Source organism: Lithobates pipiens, unplaced genomic scaffold (assembly GCF_037356315.1).
Source record: "Lithobates pipiens isolate NorthernLeopardFrog02 unplaced genomic scaffold, aLitPip1_a1.2 Scaffold_16, whole genome shotgun sequence".
NCBI lineage: Eukaryota > Metazoa > Chordata > Amphibia > Anura > Ranidae > Lithobates > Lithobates pipiens.
This window is the reverse complement of record NW_027507748.1, coordinates 561,031,121-561,048,810: the sequence shown is the minus strand read 5'-3', so window position 1 is coordinate 561,048,810 and position 17,690 is coordinate 561,031,121. Positions and strand designations below refer to the sequence as shown.

Sequence of the window (17,690 nt, the reverse complement as noted above, 5' to 3'; positions counted from 1 at the left end):
CCGAGATTTTCAGCCTCTTTTTTGAGGCTGAAAGTGCCCCCCTCGGCTTATACTCGAGTCATCGCTGTCTGCCCGCTCGATCAGCGTGTCGAGCAGACAGACAGCGGCCATTCTATAATTCAAAAGCCGCGCCTCCGGCTCCGCCTTCGCCTGTGATAGGCGGAACACTGAATTTCCCAGCAGCCTGTGTTCCGCCTATCACGGACATCGTATCATCCTCGTACTACGGACGAGGATGATACGATGTCCGTGATAGGCGGAACACAGGCTGCTGGGAAATTCAGTGTTCCGCCTATCACAGGCGAAGGCGGAGGCGCGGCTTTTGAATTTTACAATGGCCGCCGAGGCGCCGACGAAGAGGGCACGGGACGGAGGCAAGGCAAGGCACGGCACGGGACGGGACGGAGGCAAGGCAAGGCACGACACGGGACGGAGGCAAGGCACGGCACGGGACGGAGGCAAGGAGGCAAGGCACGGGACGGAGGCTCGGGACAAAGGCTCGGGACACAGGTAGGCTGGACACACACACACACACACACACACACACACACACACACACACACACACACACACACACACACACGGATGGATGGATGGAGACACACACACACACAGGGATGGATGGATACACACACACACAGGGATGGATGGATGGATGGAGACACACACACACAGGGATGGATGGATGGAGACACACACACACAGGGATGGATGGATGGATGGATGGAGACACACACACACAGGGATGGATGGATGGATGGACACACACACACACAGGGATGGATGGACGGACACACAGGGATGGACGGACACACAGGGATGGACGGACACACAGGGATGGACGGACACACACACAGGGATGGACAGGCATGTCTCACCCTCGGCTTATACACGAGTCAATAAGTTTGCCAGTTTTTTTGGGGGTAAATTGGGGGCCTCGGCTTATATTCGGGTCGGCCTATACTCGAGTATATACGGTAAAAATAAAAAAAATGTTAATTAGGAGAGTCAAGTTCCAATTTAAACTGGCACTAATCGTTTGTTAAAAAAAATGAATATTTTATTCAAGTATGTATTCATAACTCAAAAAAGTCCCTTCTATTGCTCTCAGCCTCCTCCAAATCTTCAATTTCCTTCTTTTTTTTTTTTTTGGCTGTGATCTGACTTCCTGTTAGATGATGTCTACGCTTGCTCTCCATGGTCCCACTGTATGTAGAAACATAGCCACCCTCTCTTGTTCACCGTCGAGATGGACTAAGAACTATGTGAGTTTTAGTGTGCATAGAGCAGTACACATGACCGCAACTAATGTTCACTGCTTGTTCCATACAAGCGCAAATGAGAGGAAAGAGAAGAGGTTCAGAAGCTCACAGAGAACATTAAAATGGAGGAAAAAACACTGTGAGAAACTATTTCATGAAAAATAAACTACAGGGCAATTACAGTGGTTTTAAACCATTACATATTCCAAGTGAAGTAACTGGCCTCAGGTGATACAGAGAGATTAAAGGGGTTGTCAGAAGTTTTTTTTTACCTTAAGCATTCTATGCATTAAGATAAAAAGCTATTTGTGTGCAGCAGCCCCCCTAATACTTACCTGAGCCCCATCTCTGTCCAGCGATGTCCACGAATGTCTTGACCGTCCGAGACTCTCCCTCCTGATTGGCTGAGACACAGCAGCGGCACCATTGCATCCCGCTGCTGTCAATCAAAGTCAGTCAGCCAATCAGGAGGAAGAGGGGGAGGGGCTGCAGCACTGTGTCTGAAGGAAAACAGGGAGCTGTGACTCGGCACAGGTGCCCCATAGCAAGCTGCTTCCTGTGGGGGCATTTGACAGGAGGGAGGGGCCAAGAGCACAGAAGTGGGACCCAGGAAGAAGAGGATCTGGGCTGCTCTGGGCAAATTCACTGCAACAGAGCAGGTAAGTTTAACACATTTATTATTTTTATTGAAAAAAAAGGAGACTTTACCATCACTTTAAATAAATCCTCCTACTTCTCTACAGCCGTTAAAAAACCCAAATGTATACAGCTTGTTTGAGCTTTCAGAAAGAAGGGGAAGGAGACCTGAAGTTACACTCTGCAGAGCTTGGTAAGAAGCTGAGAACTGATTGGAGGGAAGGGACACACTCCCTTCACACAGCACACAGGAACGGAGTGAGGCTGTCTATCCCAGGATGTCTGCTGGAGCTCCCTCCCCTGTCACCATTTTTTTCTTGGTGTCAAGAAAAGTTGTCAGAAGTGACTAACAGAAGAATGGGGCAGACAGAAATGTCACTTAGTGCTCTGGATTGAGACAAGTACACACTATACAGGGATTCATTTTGTTCTTATTTCTTGTCTGAGGCTTACAACCACTTTATGTAGTGGATGTGTATGAATTATATTTTGAGAATAAGAATTGTTTCTTTTCACTTTGATGTGGCCTTATTATACTGTATTATGCAAGCACTAATCATGATATTGTTAGTAAATACTCTAGTGTAACATTTTAATTGGCCCTAAAATATCTTCTGTCCTTTGTTACTAGTCTCACCGGAGTAACCGTCCGGTTGTACTTATATCCAAATAGCAGTGATTGGGCTGCATTGCTTAACCCCTCTTTAAAAGCAAACAGCAGAAAGATTGATGAAATACTAACCAATGACAAGTTTGAGAGATGGCTTATTTGTTTTACAGCCACACCACAGGAGGAATCTCTCACATCATTTACCTATAGTTGAAAGTTATGAAAATAATACGAATATAAATGCTGACCCGAATAAGCTGCCTCTGCTCACAGTCTTGGATATGCCTCATGTAAGTTATTTTTCTATGTTACATTTAAAACAATATATAGTGTTGTATAAATTCACAGGGGGTTCTCAATATATTCACACCTCAAAATATATAGTACAAGAAAAATAGACATGCTGGGACTAAAGGGCCGTACACGGGCTGAATATCAGGTGCCATCGGTCGGTTCAATAGAAACTGGCCGACTTTCGGCCCATGTGTACGGCAGAAGCCAGCCAAACAGAATGAGTATGACTGAAAGAAGAAAGAAGGAGCATGACCAAAAAAAGGTCTGCCAATGGCTGAGAGTGCTGGCCGGTGTGTTCTAGCGGGGGGCATCCCTTGTCAGAACACAATAGCTCAGCGGTGGAGATCGCTGTACTAATATTGCCTTAAATAGGCAGTAAATGTTTGTAATGATTGTAATGACTGATATGAAGCATTGTAGCTTTGAGCTCAGAGTATGAGAGATCGCTTCTGTGAAGGTAAAGGTGAATAGTAATAGCTAGGTCTCACTTAGCAACGTCTTAGCAACATCCTGTGAGTTTTCAGGTGAGGTACTTAAATGACATCCATCCAGCCAATGCAAGGCCATTGTTCAGCTTTAGTCAAAGCTGCATTGTTTATTTTGTATCTACAGACACCAGTTATCTGCGTAGGCAGCGTTTTGGTAAAGGTGAACTAACTCTTTAAAATATAAGCTTATTGGTTGATAGGCACAGCTGCCATATATTCTGCATGCTCTAGGTTTAGTAAATTCCCCTCAGTATTGTGAATGTGACTGTTGATAATTTCTCAAAATCTGGCCCTGTGCTCAGTTTTCTACAGTAAGGCCTTTTTCACATGGGCGGCTGGGGGCAGTAAAAGCAGGCAGTTGAGCCGCTGCTCCCCCCCCAACCACCCACCTAAAGGCTGCAATACACTTGGAGGGGGCTGTTCAAGTTGGTGGGGTACTGCCGCAACTGTGAGCCAAATGCTTGGCTCAAGGTTGAGGCAAATTAGCCCATTGTCGTTCAGCAAAAAACAGCTGTGAAAAAATGCTGTTTTCAATCCTGAAAATTTGGGTCCTAGATAACATTTCCTTTACACATTGAGATACACTGGACTTCTTTAGTTGAACAAGCCATATTATCCCATCGAGGGGTTCAGCTATATACATGCACCTTCTCATATACTGCTCAGGCAAGACTTGCATAGCTTGAAACTATATTGATGCTCTTAGATCGATGTTCATGGATTACTCCACCCTTTGTGGACATTAAAGCCAACATTTTGTGAGTCTGAGTGAGTCTGGGGGAATTTGTGCTGATTCAGCCAAAGAAGCTTGTGAGCATTTGTGGGACCAGGTACTGATGTTGAACTAGAAGACTTTTCTCACAATTGACGTTCCAATTCATTCAAAAGATATTCAGTAGGGTTCAGGTCAGGACACTCCACTTCAGTTCCTCCACACTAAGCTTATGAATCCTATCTTTATGAACCTGGTTTTGTGCATGGGCACAGTCATACTGGAGCAACATAGGGCCTTCTCCAAACTGTAGCCACAAGGTTGGAAGTACACAAATGTCTAAAATGTCTTTGTATGCTGTAGCATAATAGTACCATTCGCTGGAAACACCTGAACATAATCATTTAGATGGTTATTCACATATTTTTTGGCCATATAGTGGGAGAGACAGTCAGGTGTCCACATGTCTATTTGTCTATATAATGCATCTGATGATGTGATCTCATTGAGCTTTCCCATAGGGGTCATCATATTTCTTAGATTTTTTCAGATACTGCTCACCCAACAGCTCAACTCCACATGGTAGACTGGTGGACCTGAAATAAAACAGCCATCTAGTTAATGAAGAAGTTCGGCCACTGCACCTGTCTGTGTGATAGGCACAAAGACAATGCAGGAAGCTCAGTAATACTGAGCCTGTGATTTTCTCAGGTCGGCGTTACTGAACTGCATTGAGAAGGGAGTATCTAGTATGGACACTCCAACCTCAGTTCTGCCCCCCACTATCCATGTGACAAATTCATGGACACATTTCTGACATGTACATGAATTTGTTGGCTGTATTAACATTTGTTGTGCAAATGGGAGACCTTTCTTTTATGTAGTGCAGACCCTCTGGCTGGTCCCTCTATGCCACCCTGGTTCCACTTTTCCCCACAGTATAAGATCAGCCAGGCGTTCTGTAGCATCCACAATTCTGGCTCAAAAAAGTAGTCATGAGGTTGTTTTTTTCTAAATGTGTTGCAGTGTAAATTGGTCAGGGCATAGGGAGCTGTGGGATACGCCACAATGTCAAACTGTATTAAGAGGACGCTCTCTCCTAGCAGCTACTTCTTCTTGAAAAGTTCCTTAAGAACAACGCTTGGGAAATGGACAGCACTGGAGAACCAAAGCAATTTCCCAGGCCGAGTGAAGCTCAGTCTCAGTGCAATGGGGGGAGAAGGGGCTTTACGAAACAGCATTCACTCAGATCCTGCTGTCAGATCTGTACTCACAAGTCTTTTGGTGCCTGCGTACCTCTCTCAGAGTCAAAAAGCTGCTTAGTGGATTTGCCAGGCTGGATCTTAAGTGAAATCCCCTTCTTTGGCTTGAACTCTCTTTCTCTGCAGGTAGGGCACCTGCCACAGGGTAGTTGGGGCCTTGCTGGCTCCTGGTGAAGGTGTAGGGCAGCCTGGGAGGAAGCGAAAGCTTTCCAGGCTAGGTGCTTCTCTTACAGGATAAGGACCTTGACTGAAGCAGCCCCGGACTATTTATGGTCTTTCCAGTCACCTTCTGAGTACGCCCCTTCTGGAATTGGCTGGTACCTCATAAATATTCAAACTGCCCCTGAGCCTGCTCCATTCCTATGTTCTGGATCTTTCCAGAAAGCAGGGAGCATCAATCAAGTGTTCAGCTTGTAGGGCCCTGATCAGACCAGAGCAATCAGCAACAGGGCAATGGATTACAGAGGAGTGCAAAAAGAAGGAGGGTGGCTGCACATTAATTCCACTGACTGAATTTTGTATCCTGCTGGAAGTTTGTTTTTTCTTAATTTTTTTTATGCTGCAAAGATGAATGGCACCAGACATAGTGACGTTAAGTCGTTTTTAACTTGCTTGTTTTTTTTTAAGGAGGTGGAAAAGGCAGGACAGTTAAATAAGACCAAAATAGCAGAAGGAGGAAGAAAACTAAAGTAAGCATGTCTTTTCTTCTATACATAGAACACCTATCTCACCTCTCTTCTTACATACGTTCAAAATGCAGGTACTTCATGTTATGAGATCTATCCCTGAGGGTAAGGCGCAAGAGCTACTGAAATGTGTTTACTGTATGAATTGTCATTTCAAAAATGACAGTTGTTTATGATACACAGTGCTGTAAGGCTAAATGTCTGCTCCGCTCATTCTCTGTGACCAGTCCACTCCTTTTTGTATTTAACCACATAAGCCCTGGACCATTTTGCTGGCCAAAGACCAGACCACTTTTTTGAGATTCAGCACTGCGTTGGTTTAACTGACAATTGCGCGGTCCTTTTTTTTCCTCAGTTTAGGCTGATACGTATTCTTCTACATATTTTTGGTATATAATAAGCGATTATTGATTGGTTTGCGCAAAAGTTATAGCATTTTCAAAATAGGGGGTAGTTTTATGGCATTTTTATTAATTTTTTTTTACTAGTAATGGCGGCGATCAGCGATTTTTTATTGTGACTGTGACATTATGGCGGACACATCTGACATTTTTGACACATTTCTGGGACCATTGTCATTTATAGAGCAATCAGTGCTATACAAATGCACTGATTCCTGTGTAAATGACACCGGCAGTGAAAGGGTTAACCACTAGGTGGCAGTGTAGGGGTTAAGTGTGTCCTAGGGGCGTGTTGCTAACTGTGGGGGCGTGGCTGTGTTTTACACATCACTGATCTCTGCTCCAATCACAGGGAGCAGAGATCAGTGTCACTGTTGGTAGGCAGAACAGGGAGATGCTTGTTAACTTTAGCATCTCCCTGTTCTTCCTCCCCGTGAGATGATCACGGGTAACCCCACGGCGATCGAGTCTGTGGGACCCGTGATCGGACTCACGGAGGTCCCGACTGTCATGCACCACTGGCGCCGGGCACGCCATGGCACGGCGGAAAATTTAAAGGGACGTACCTGTATGCCCATTTGCCTGTCCGTGCCATTCTGCTGACGTACATCAGCGTGCGCCGGTCGGGAAGTAGTTAAACTACTTTAAGAGTCTGTTCCAATGCAGTATACCAATGGGATACTGCAGCTGTTGAAATAAATCAAGGGCTTGATTCTCAAAACAAAGACACCGCTATTCCACTGTTTCAATTTCTTAATGACAGAAACCACATCGGGATGTGCTGTTTCCCATTTTTGCATACTTAGTAAAAAGTGTCCTTCAACATCACTCTTCAATCCTTTCTAATCCTATAGTTGTTCAATCATTTTGAAAATTTGTTTTGCTTCAATTGTATGATTAATAGTGCTCTGTGTCCTTGCAGATGTCACATGGCCTGTGTGCTGTGCTTGTTCTCTGACTGTGTATGCTAGGTGTAGTCCGTTTGTATGCATTGTATGTACTCTGCCAAGTGTTCTCTGTTGCTTGTGTTGTGGCTGTTCTGTCTGCATGCTACTGCTAGCACTAAACCCTGCCCTGAGTGCACTCTGTCATTCAACTACCATTTAAGGACCAGAAGGATTTGCCCCCTTTAAGGCCATTTTTTGTGATGCGGAACTGCGGAGCTTTAACTGACAGTTGTGCTGTCGTGCGACGTTGTACCCAAACAAAATTTGTGTCCTTTTTTTTCCCACAAATAGAGCTTTCTTTTGGTGGTATTTGATCACCCCTGCGGCTTTTATTTTTTGCACTAGAAACAAAAAAAAGATCAACAATTAAAAACAAAAAAAAAAAAAAAACAATATTCTTTACTATTTGCTATTATAAAAAAAAAGTAAAAAAAAAAATGTCTTCATCAGTTTTGATTTTTACCATCGGAATTTCCGACACACACAAAGTATGAGAGCTGGATCTAAACTTTTCTGACAACAAAATCTGATCGTTTGAATTCCGATCGTGTGTAGACAATTCCGACGGACAAACTGCCATGCATGCTCAGAATAAATTATGAGACGAAAGCTATTGGCTACTGCCCTCCTTATAGTCCCGTCGTACATGGTTTACGTCACCTTGTTCCGTAAAAAAAAAATCAGACGACTTTGTCATCGGAATGTCCGATCGTGTGTACAGGGCATAACACTGGTACTTTAGGCACTACAATGTGGCTGCACTTCAGCGTTGTTACCTTAGATATGTTTTCTGCCCATGCAATTTCATACTATCACATTGCAGTAACCTTACATGCATTGGTGTGCATCAAAATGAATGGCACCACAATGCACCTTGTCAACTGACATGCTCTGCAATGTGCTTCCACAAATGCTGAATGCATAATTGTAGATTCGTTGTGTAATTTTTTTTTAATGGGCTTCCCTAACACAACAAATTTTACCATCCGGTAAAATATGCATACATTTAATGCACTGCAGCAGATCAGCCTGGTGTGAATTGGCACTAAGGAATTTTTTTCTACATCCAGTTTTGACATTGCCTAGGTTTGGTTCATTGCTGCTTTGTGTATTTGACTGTAGTACTTAAATTCACAGTAGTGACTGTCTGACTTCTGATATTTCAATTGCTGAAACCTTAGAACTGCTACATATTCCTGTGGTACCAAAAGTGTACCAAATTAAATATATAATTAAATCACTTATGCAATTTTTCTATTTTTTTTTTTTTTTTTTTTAGGAAAAATTGGACTGCATCTTTAGTAGTTTTGACTGGAAATAGTCTAGTGTTCTACAAGGACCCTAAGGTTCAGGCTCCTTCTGGCTGGGTAAGGCATTTTGGATTATATACTGGGTACCAATGAGGGAATAGAATATACATATATATTATTTCCATCAGTAGGGTAAAACAGTCCTCTACAAGGCACAATATGGCATGGTGTGTACAATTTATTAACCATCTAATTAAATGAAGGAAGATGGTAAACCAGGTCTTTACGACATATATTAGCATGTGCGGAGTGTAATATAATGTCTACTTTGATCTTCTGCTGTGCACTGATTTACAAAACCTGCTGAAAAGAATAAATATTATTTTAAAATATCAGATCTCTCCCACTGGCAACAGTTTAGGACCAGCTTCTATATGCCTACACTCTAGCTATCTTAAATCCTGAGGTCTTGAAGCTTAGAGCAGCATCCATAGCCCTGCTCTGGACATGAGGATGCCAGCCACTGTCCACCACTGGATCGTGGGGGAGCACCATTTGCCAGGGGAGTGGAGGTTGGGGGTAAGTATAAGAGTTTCTCCTCTCCCCTGACAAAACTGGCACAGCCTCACTGCAAGGGATTTTTTTTCTGCCTGGAGTTGGGCTTTAAGACCTGTTGGCGAACTTGACAACCGATCAGTTAGGTAATTATTACAACTTTGGCCCTGTATTAAACAACAGATTAAACACGTACAAATGTTTTTTCAAACTTTTCTTATCTTTTCTTCTTTCCTTACGCTTTCACCGCCCACTTATTTTTATTCAAAGCCCCCCAGTTACACCCAAAGCTTTTTCCATCCCCCTGGATCATTGCAGTGCCTCTCAGGGAGAAGTATTGCCCACTTTGGGAAGCACTGTTCTAAACCTTCCTTATTTAGATGTCACCTCAATTACTGTCTGTGTAAAATTACAAAACCGAGTAGAAATTTCTCTAAAAGGGACAGACAGTAATGGACAAAACTTATCCACGCATGCTTAGAATCAAGTACGAGCCAGAATAGCTCGGTCTTGTAAAACTAGCGTTCGTAATGGAGATATCACGTATGTCTTGGACGTCACTACGTTTGTAATTGTTGGCCAACATTTGTGTGACCATGTGTATGCAAGACAAATTGAAGCCAACATCCTTTGAACAAAAAACCACGGTTTTGTTTTCGGAAAAGTCCAGTCGTGTGTACAGGGCATAATACTATCTCACTCCATCCAAAACAAAACATAAGCTTTGACTGGAGTTCTGCTTTAACTGTTTACTGAAACACATTTTGTCTTTTAGAAACCATCCAACAGTAAGCCCGAGAGCAGCATGGACCTCAGGGGTGCTTCCATTGACTGGGCCCAGGATATGTCCAGCAAAAAGAATGTCATTCATGTAAGTCACCCTAAGTGACCCATCTATAGAGTAAAGGGGTAGATATTGCATGGCTTATATTTTTCATATAGCCCCATGGAGTTTGTAATTCATTTACCCTAGTCCAGCAACAGATGACTAGTTTAGCCATATGGACCTTATGTGAAGTGATTAGGTTAAAATTCCAGTCTCTTTTGGTTACAAATTTTACAGGTTATAGCTGAATCAAAATGATCCAGCTGTTTAGCATAAACGTTAAAAGCTTACACTATTTAGGAAGAATAAAAATGAATGTTTATGTAGGTAGATAGCCATATCATTAGTTATTTGGTCAGCTGACAGACAACTCCACCGAGGAAGCTTTAAACTACTATTTTCAAAGAATTAAAACCCAGGATTAACCAACTGTCCAGATTTCCCTTGCACAATAAAATTAAGACCTGACTGAGAGGGATTTGTGCATGACCCCCCAAAAGGCCTTGGCCGTTAACTCTTGGTAGACCCTTTTATTGTGAAAAATAAAATAATAATATTTGGCCCAATCCTTACAGCTTGGTGATCTCTTTCTTTCTCTTCATACAAGTTGACTCTCCCAGGAACCCCACTGTAGCTCCAACGGGCACTAATTGGCTGCCACACTGCCACACAATCATTAGATACAGTCAAAGCTGCTACCAAGCTTACATTCCAGGGCTATGTCACCCTAATTCAAGAAAATCTGTAGTCCCGGCCTTTTGATATCTAGTTGTTACTAATATGATACTTATTAGCATGGAAAGTTTTTACCAACACTGCTACAAGATGGGAGAATGGAGAGAAAAGTATAGATTTTATCTTCCCAGTTAAAAACATTTAGGATTATGATATTTATATAAAATTTGTAGAGGTTATTTTTTTTCTCACCTTTAATCAGTTGTATATCCAACACTAAAAGGAAAGATGGCAGTAGAATAATTAGGTAGAACTGCCTGACAGTTCTTAGTCTGTATATAGTAATGGAGTCTGTGAAGCTTACATCCTGATTTCCCAACTTAATAGTGTACTTTATTGTCTCTTGAGTGTTCCGGTGGTCACATACTACAGGAATTGCTTTATCATCCTCTGCACAAACTGGCTTTGACCCAACTTTATGCATACGTGATATGTGCCCTCTGCAGCTCCGCATGGTAACAGGCAACGAGTTCCTACTGCAGTCTGACAAGGAGTCTGTTGTACAGGAGTGGTATGATGCCCTGCAGAGAATCACTGACAGACTGGTAAGTTACAGCACTGATATCACATGATTTATTTTGGCTTCTTTACATACTTTTAGTTAATTGCATTACCTAATTTTTCTGCTTAGAATAGATAATCAGATCTGTGCGTTATAATGTTAACTCAGTATAGGCACAAGCATACTGAGAAGCTGATATGTAAAATCTGGGTAAAAGTTGATATAGGGCTGCTGCCCATAGCGACCAATCAGACGATAGCATAGTTTAACTTTTGACAGAATAAAGAGGAGAACTTTGTTGTTTCCAGTGCTTTACCAGGAAAAAAAACTCTGCAAGATCTGTTTACCAGTCTACATGCAATGTGAACCTTTACTTGCTTTGAGTAATAGAACCGTCAGGAATTGAAAAGCTTACCTTCATTAAAACTTTAACCTACATTTTTTACTTACCCACAATCTTGCGAACTATTCTAGAATATATTTTGTTATCCTCGTAGAGATGCATGCTTGTTATAATGTATTCAGGAAAGGAGATTTTTTGTGAAAACAAATACATAAATGAATGCTTGGCATTATTGGGCTTGTTAGCATGAATAGCACATGTACAGTGCATTGCAAACATATTCATACCCCCACAAAATGGCACATAATTGAGAAGTGGAAGGAAAATGCTGAATGGTTTTAAAAAAAATTTACATTTGTAAAAATTTTTTTTTGCATTTGTATTCAGCCCCCCTGAGTCAATACTTTGTAGAATCACCTTTCTCTGCAATTACAGCTGCAAGTCTTTTTGGGGATGTCTCTACCAGCTTTGCACATCTAGAGAGTGAACATTTTGCCCATTCTTCTTTGCAAAATAGCTTAAGCTCTGTCAAATTGGATGGAGAGCATCCATGAAAAGCAATTTTCAAGTCTTGCCACAGATTCTCAATTGGATTTGGGTCTGGACATTGACTGGGCTATTCTAACACATGAATATGCTTTGATCTATACCATTCCATTGTAGCTCTGGCTGTATGTTTAGGGTCATTGTCCTGCTGAAAGGTGAACCTCTGACCCAGTCTCAAGTCTTTTACAGACTCTAACAGGTTTTCTTCTAAGATTGCCCTGTATTTGGTTCCATCCCTCTTCCTATCAACTACGACCAGCCTCCCTGTCCCTGCTGAAGAAAAGCACCCCCACAACATGATGCTGCCACCACCACGGCAGGGATGGCTTGTGTAGGGTGATGTTCAGTGTTAGTTTTTCGCCACACAAAGCATTTTGCTTTTAGGCCAAAAAGTTCAATTTTGGTCTCATCTGACCAGAGCACCTTCTTCCACATGTTTGCTGTGTCCCCCACATGGCTTCTCATAAATTGCAAACAGGACGTCTTATGGCTTTTTTTCAACAATGGCTTTCTTCTTGCCCCTTTTCTATAAATGCCAGATTTGTGGTCTACATGACTAACCGTTGTCCTGTGGACAGATTCTCCTACCTGAGCTGTGGATCTCTGCAGCTCCTCCAGAGTTACCATGGGCCTCTTGGCTGCTTCTCTGATTAATGTTCTCCTTGCCCGGCCTGTCAGTTTAGATCTTGGTAGGTTTGCAGTTGTGCCATACTCTTTCCATTTTTGGATGATGGATTGAACAGTGCTCTGTGAGATGTTCAAAGCTTGGGATATTTTTTTATAACCTAACCATGCTTTAAACTTCTCCACACATATATCCCTGACCTGTCTCGTGTGTTCCTTGGCCTTCATGATGTGGTTTGTTCACTAAGGTTCTCTAACAAACCGCTGAGGGATTCACAGAACAGCTGTATTTATACAAAGATTAAATTACACACAGGTGGACTCTATTTACTAATTAGGTGACTTCTGAAGGCAATTGGTTCCACTAGATTTTAGTTAGGGGTATCAGAGTAAAGGGGGTTGAATACTAATGGACGCCACACGTTTCAGATATTTATTTGTAAAACATATTGAAAACCATTTTTCATTTTCCTTCCAGTTTACAATCATGTGCCACTTTGTGTTGCGCTATCATATAAAATCTCCAAAAAATACATTTATATTTTTTGGTTGTAACATGACAAAATGTGGAAAATTTCAAGGTTTATGAATACTTTTTTCAAGGCACTGTAATCAGTTTCTAGAATTCCTTGTATAAATTTTTTTATTAATTATTAAATTCTAAAGTATTATTTTATTATAATGAATAACCACTGTAATGCTTCCTTCACCCTCTTTTTGGATTAATCAGAGCAAGTTTTTGTATTTCACAAACTGTGCACAAGTGAAGTCATGCAACATACTAAAGTAATGATTTTAGGTTATTTTCAAAATCTGAAATCCTGCTGAGAAGAAGGCTAGAAATGTTGATCTAACCAATTCAACTGTTCTTCATGTAGGAACGGGAAAATCCGTTGGATGAAATTATTTTGAGAAGAGCGGGCAGTATGGAGGTCCTAGATGGAAGTGGCGGAGAGGAGGAGAGCCCCTTAAAGAATAAAGATAGTCGGAAATTCACATGTACGTTGTAGATGGGGGTGATTTTTGTACATCTGTATGCAATTACTAATGTAGCATTGCAATTACTGCAATAGTCCACAGGTTGATATATTTATATACCACCCATGTACAGTTTAATTAGACAGTATGTAGTATACACTACAGTCTACATTCTACTGTAAGATAAAGTTATTTCAAAACAAGTAAAACGGTAAAAGTAAAAAAAAATGTTACCCATGGGGCGGCACAGTGGTGTAGTGGGTTAGAACTCTCACCTAGCAGTAAGAAGGGTCACTGGCTCGAATCCTAACCATGACACTACCTGCCTGGAGTTTGCATGTTCTCCCTGTGCCTGCGTGGGCTTCCTCCGGGTACTCCGGTTTCCTCCCACAATCTAAAGACATGCAGGTAGGTTAATTGGCTTCTGTCCAAAATTAGCCCTAGTATATGAATGAGGACCTTGGATTGTGGGCTCCTTGAGAGTAGGGACCAATGTGAGTGTGCAATGTACAGGGATAGGGACAATTGTAGACACTCACTCAGGTTGAACTGGATGGACTGGTGTCTTTATTCAACCTTAGCAACTATGAAACTATGAAACCCACATTAGTTGTTAGTTATTAGATTGGGTGCTCATTTACTGACTTGCTTTAAAAAGCTGGTATCTAATTGGTTGTTGCGGATGATTATTTTTGTTTTAGTTCTTGTAAATCGGCAACAGTATTAATGGTAATAGAGTTTGGTATACAGCTATTAAACTTTATCACCTATCTATTGGGTTATACATAAGGAGGGGCTGGGGCATGTTTAGAAACCTGGCACATTTTGAAAAATCATATCCCCATATATTTTCATATTGAGACGACTTGCATTGACTTCTATAGAGAAGTCGTTTTGCAAGTCACCCCAGCGGTCGTGTCCAGGTCGCCTGAGGCAGTCGCGCTGCAAGTCGTGCTGCCTCAGTGTGAACTGACACTTAAGGATTTTTATAAAGCAAATCTTTCAATAGTCATTTAAATCCAGAGATCTTCCAGGAAAAGAAAAAGACAGCTCTGAATTTCTACAATAGGTCTTTGTTTGCACTTATCAAACAGATACAACCAAACACTTTTATTGGCAAAATGTAAACGGTTAGTTCACCTTTACCAAAAAAACGCCTGGTATCTGCAGATAAAAACAAGCTGTGCAGCTTTGAATAATGTTGAATAATGCCCTTGCCATAGCTGTAGGCCATTTACATACCTTGTGAAGCCTGATATAAAAACTCCCAGGATGTTGCTAAGTGAGGCCCAGGTATTAGCCCTTGTACACACGTGTGTGGGCTTCATCTGACTTTTTCCGTTGGAATGTCCGACCAACAAAGTTTAAGAGCTGGATATAAAAATTTTCCGACAACATGATCTGATCATGATTTGTAGAGAATTCCGATTCCGAGAATTCCGATCGGACCAAGTGCCACGCATGCTCAGATCAAATTCCTAGACCAAAGCTATTGGCTACTAGCCTGAACATAGTCCCATCGTAATAAACGAACGTCACCACGTTCCGAACGATCGGATTTTCTGATAACTTTGTCCGACCGTTTGTATGCAATATCAGTTTTGGACAAAATCCGTCTCATTTTGTTGTTGGAATGTCCGACCGTGTGTACAAGGGCTTACTGTTCACCTTTACCATCACAGGAGTGAGACTCTGAGCTCAGAGCTACTGAATCAGGCAAGAGAAAACAAATGTGAGAAGGTTTTAATCAGAGAAAGATCCCCTGTAATAGTGAAGGTGAGCAGTAATTGCTAGGCCTCACTTAGCAACGTTGTAGGAATCAGGCTTCATGATTTACGTAAATGGTCTACACATATAGTAAGGGCATCATCCAATTTAAGACAAAGCTGCACAGCTTGTTTTCATCTACAGATGCCCCCTATCTGCATAGGCAGTTTTTTAGTAAAGATGAACTAACCGTTACTTTAACATAGCGACAAAGACTGCGATCAGTCCTTTTGACTCCTGGCTTCCCTGCCCACCCATTATGATCTGTAGCTCCTCCCACCCCCTGCCCTGCTGATAGGGTGACATCTGTGGCCAGGCAGACGGAGGGGCCAGGAGAGGACATGGGCATGACCACTTAGCAGGAGGTGAGCAGTGACAGCGGTCTGTGATATCCCTGTGCGGACCGCAGTCGCCACTCACCTCCTGCTGTGTGGCCTGGTCATCAACAGGCCGTGGACCGGTGGACCCCTGCTTTAACAGACCAAAAAGTAGCAAATAAATTAAGCGCTTTGTTAGAGTTTAAAATATTTCTAGGGCTTTAAATGAAGATACAGTGTAAAAAAACATTGTTTTTGTAAATCAAATACCAAACCAAATCTATACCAATCTACATATTGGTATTAAACTGGACAGCTTAGAATAATTTGTATTTATGTTTCTTTATAATGCTTGGAAGTTAGATTACAGTTAAAATAGATTTCAGGATTTAACTGAAATTAAATATTGATATTGTGTATATTTTAAAAAGCCTTGTTTTAGCTTACAATTATTAACATTTTTACTAGTTTACATGGATATTTGGGGTATAAAGGGACCCTAAAAACAAACATACACTAGAGCTGCACGATTCTGGTTAAAATTAATAGAATAAAGATTACGTTTCCCGCAGCGTAGCATCATCTTTCACAATATACAAAAAAATTGGGCTAACTTTACTGTTTAGGTTTTTAAAATTCATTAAAGTGTATTTCTTTCCAAAAAAAATAGCATTTAAAAGACCGCTGCGCACATACAGCGTGAGAAATAAAATATTGCAACAACCGCCATTTTATTCTCTAGGGTTTCTGTTAAAAAAAATATATAATGTTTGGGGGTTCCAAGTAATTTTCTAGCAAAAAATACTGATTTTAACTCGTAAGCAACAAGTGTCAGAAAAAGGTTTAGTCTTAGCCCCCTAAAAAAAAAACTACAAATACTGCAGCTGCTGACTTTTAATAATACTTTAATAATACTTTAATAAGACACTTATCTGTCCCGGGGTCCAGCGGTGCGGTGGAACGAAGCCCCCCCTCGTTCCCCGCTCCACTCGCAAGCCTGGCATTCTTACTGTGGGCACCCGGCTTTGGCCTCACAGCCGGGCACCCACTGCGCATGCGCGAGCGGTGCCGCGAGCCGTGATACGCCGCACAATCATCTGGGACACGTGACAGGTCCCAGGTGACTGTGTGGCGCCGATGGGAAGTGATGTCACCAGCCCGGGTAATGAAGGAGGCAGACTATAAGGGATCCCCTAGCAACAGACATTTAGAGGTAAGTAAAAAAATTTTTTTTTTTCTAATTTTTTTTTTTTTTTAATGAATTTTCAGCAATTTTTTTTTTTGGGTGGCAACAACACTTTAAGTGGTTAAACTGACCTTTACAGACCAAAGTTCATCCCCTTGATCTAAAAGAACTATGGGGGTTATTTACTAAAGGAAAATCCACTTTGCTCTGCAAGTTCACTTGAAAGTAAAGTCGCTGTAGATCCGAGAGGGACATGCAAGGAAAATAAAAAACAGCATTTTAGCTTGCACATGATTGGATGATAAAATCAGTAGAGCTTCCCCTCATTTCAGATCTACCCCTTAGATTTAGAGCGACTGCACTTCCAAGTGCACTGGCAGTGCAAAGTGGATTTGCCTTTTGTAAATAACCCCCAATGTTTCTCTTTATCTCTGATGTTGTGATAAACTTGGCAGGCTGGCTTTTTTTATTTTTTTGTCAGCTGTCAGAAGTGAGCAGAGAACACTCTGCACTTGTTACATAGAATTGGAAAATGCTGTGTTAAGATCGAGAGGAGAGTTGAATTGCGGATTTCGATTCTTTATTGATTAATCGTGCCTCTCTAACATACATTGTAATGAGAATTTTCTCCAAACAATCTTACATACTTACCGTAGATTGGAAACGCATATGAATATTAACTTGTGCATCACATTTTACTAATTGTTAAAAATTAAAAAGATTTTTTCTAATTTTGAGAACGAATAATACGTATATAACATAC

General features: G+C 41.5%; 1 protein-coding gene across 7 annotated transcripts in view; it reads left to right on the top strand.

Annotated features, from left to right (window-relative positions):
- ARHGAP9 (Rho GTPase activating protein 9) overlaps positions 1 to 17,690 on the top strand; it is a 171,478-nt gene that overhangs the window by 105,338 nt on the left and 48,450 nt on the right. For all 7 annotated transcript variants that reach the window (XM_077483598.1, XM_077483595.1, XM_077483597.1 and 4 more), the window contains 6 exons: positions 2,679 to 2,798; positions 5,892 to 5,953; positions 8,578 to 8,665; positions 9,879 to 9,974; positions 11,111 to 11,209; positions 13,558 to 13,678. In XM_077483598.1, the coding sequence (XP_077339724.1) occupies positions 2,679 to 2,798; positions 5,892 to 5,953; positions 8,578 to 8,665; positions 9,879 to 9,974; positions 11,111 to 11,209; positions 13,558 to 13,678 (586 nt within the window). The remainder of the gene's footprint in view (positions 1 to 2,678; positions 2,799 to 5,891; positions 5,954 to 8,577; positions 8,666 to 9,878; positions 9,975 to 11,110; positions 11,210 to 13,557; positions 13,679 to 17,690) is intronic.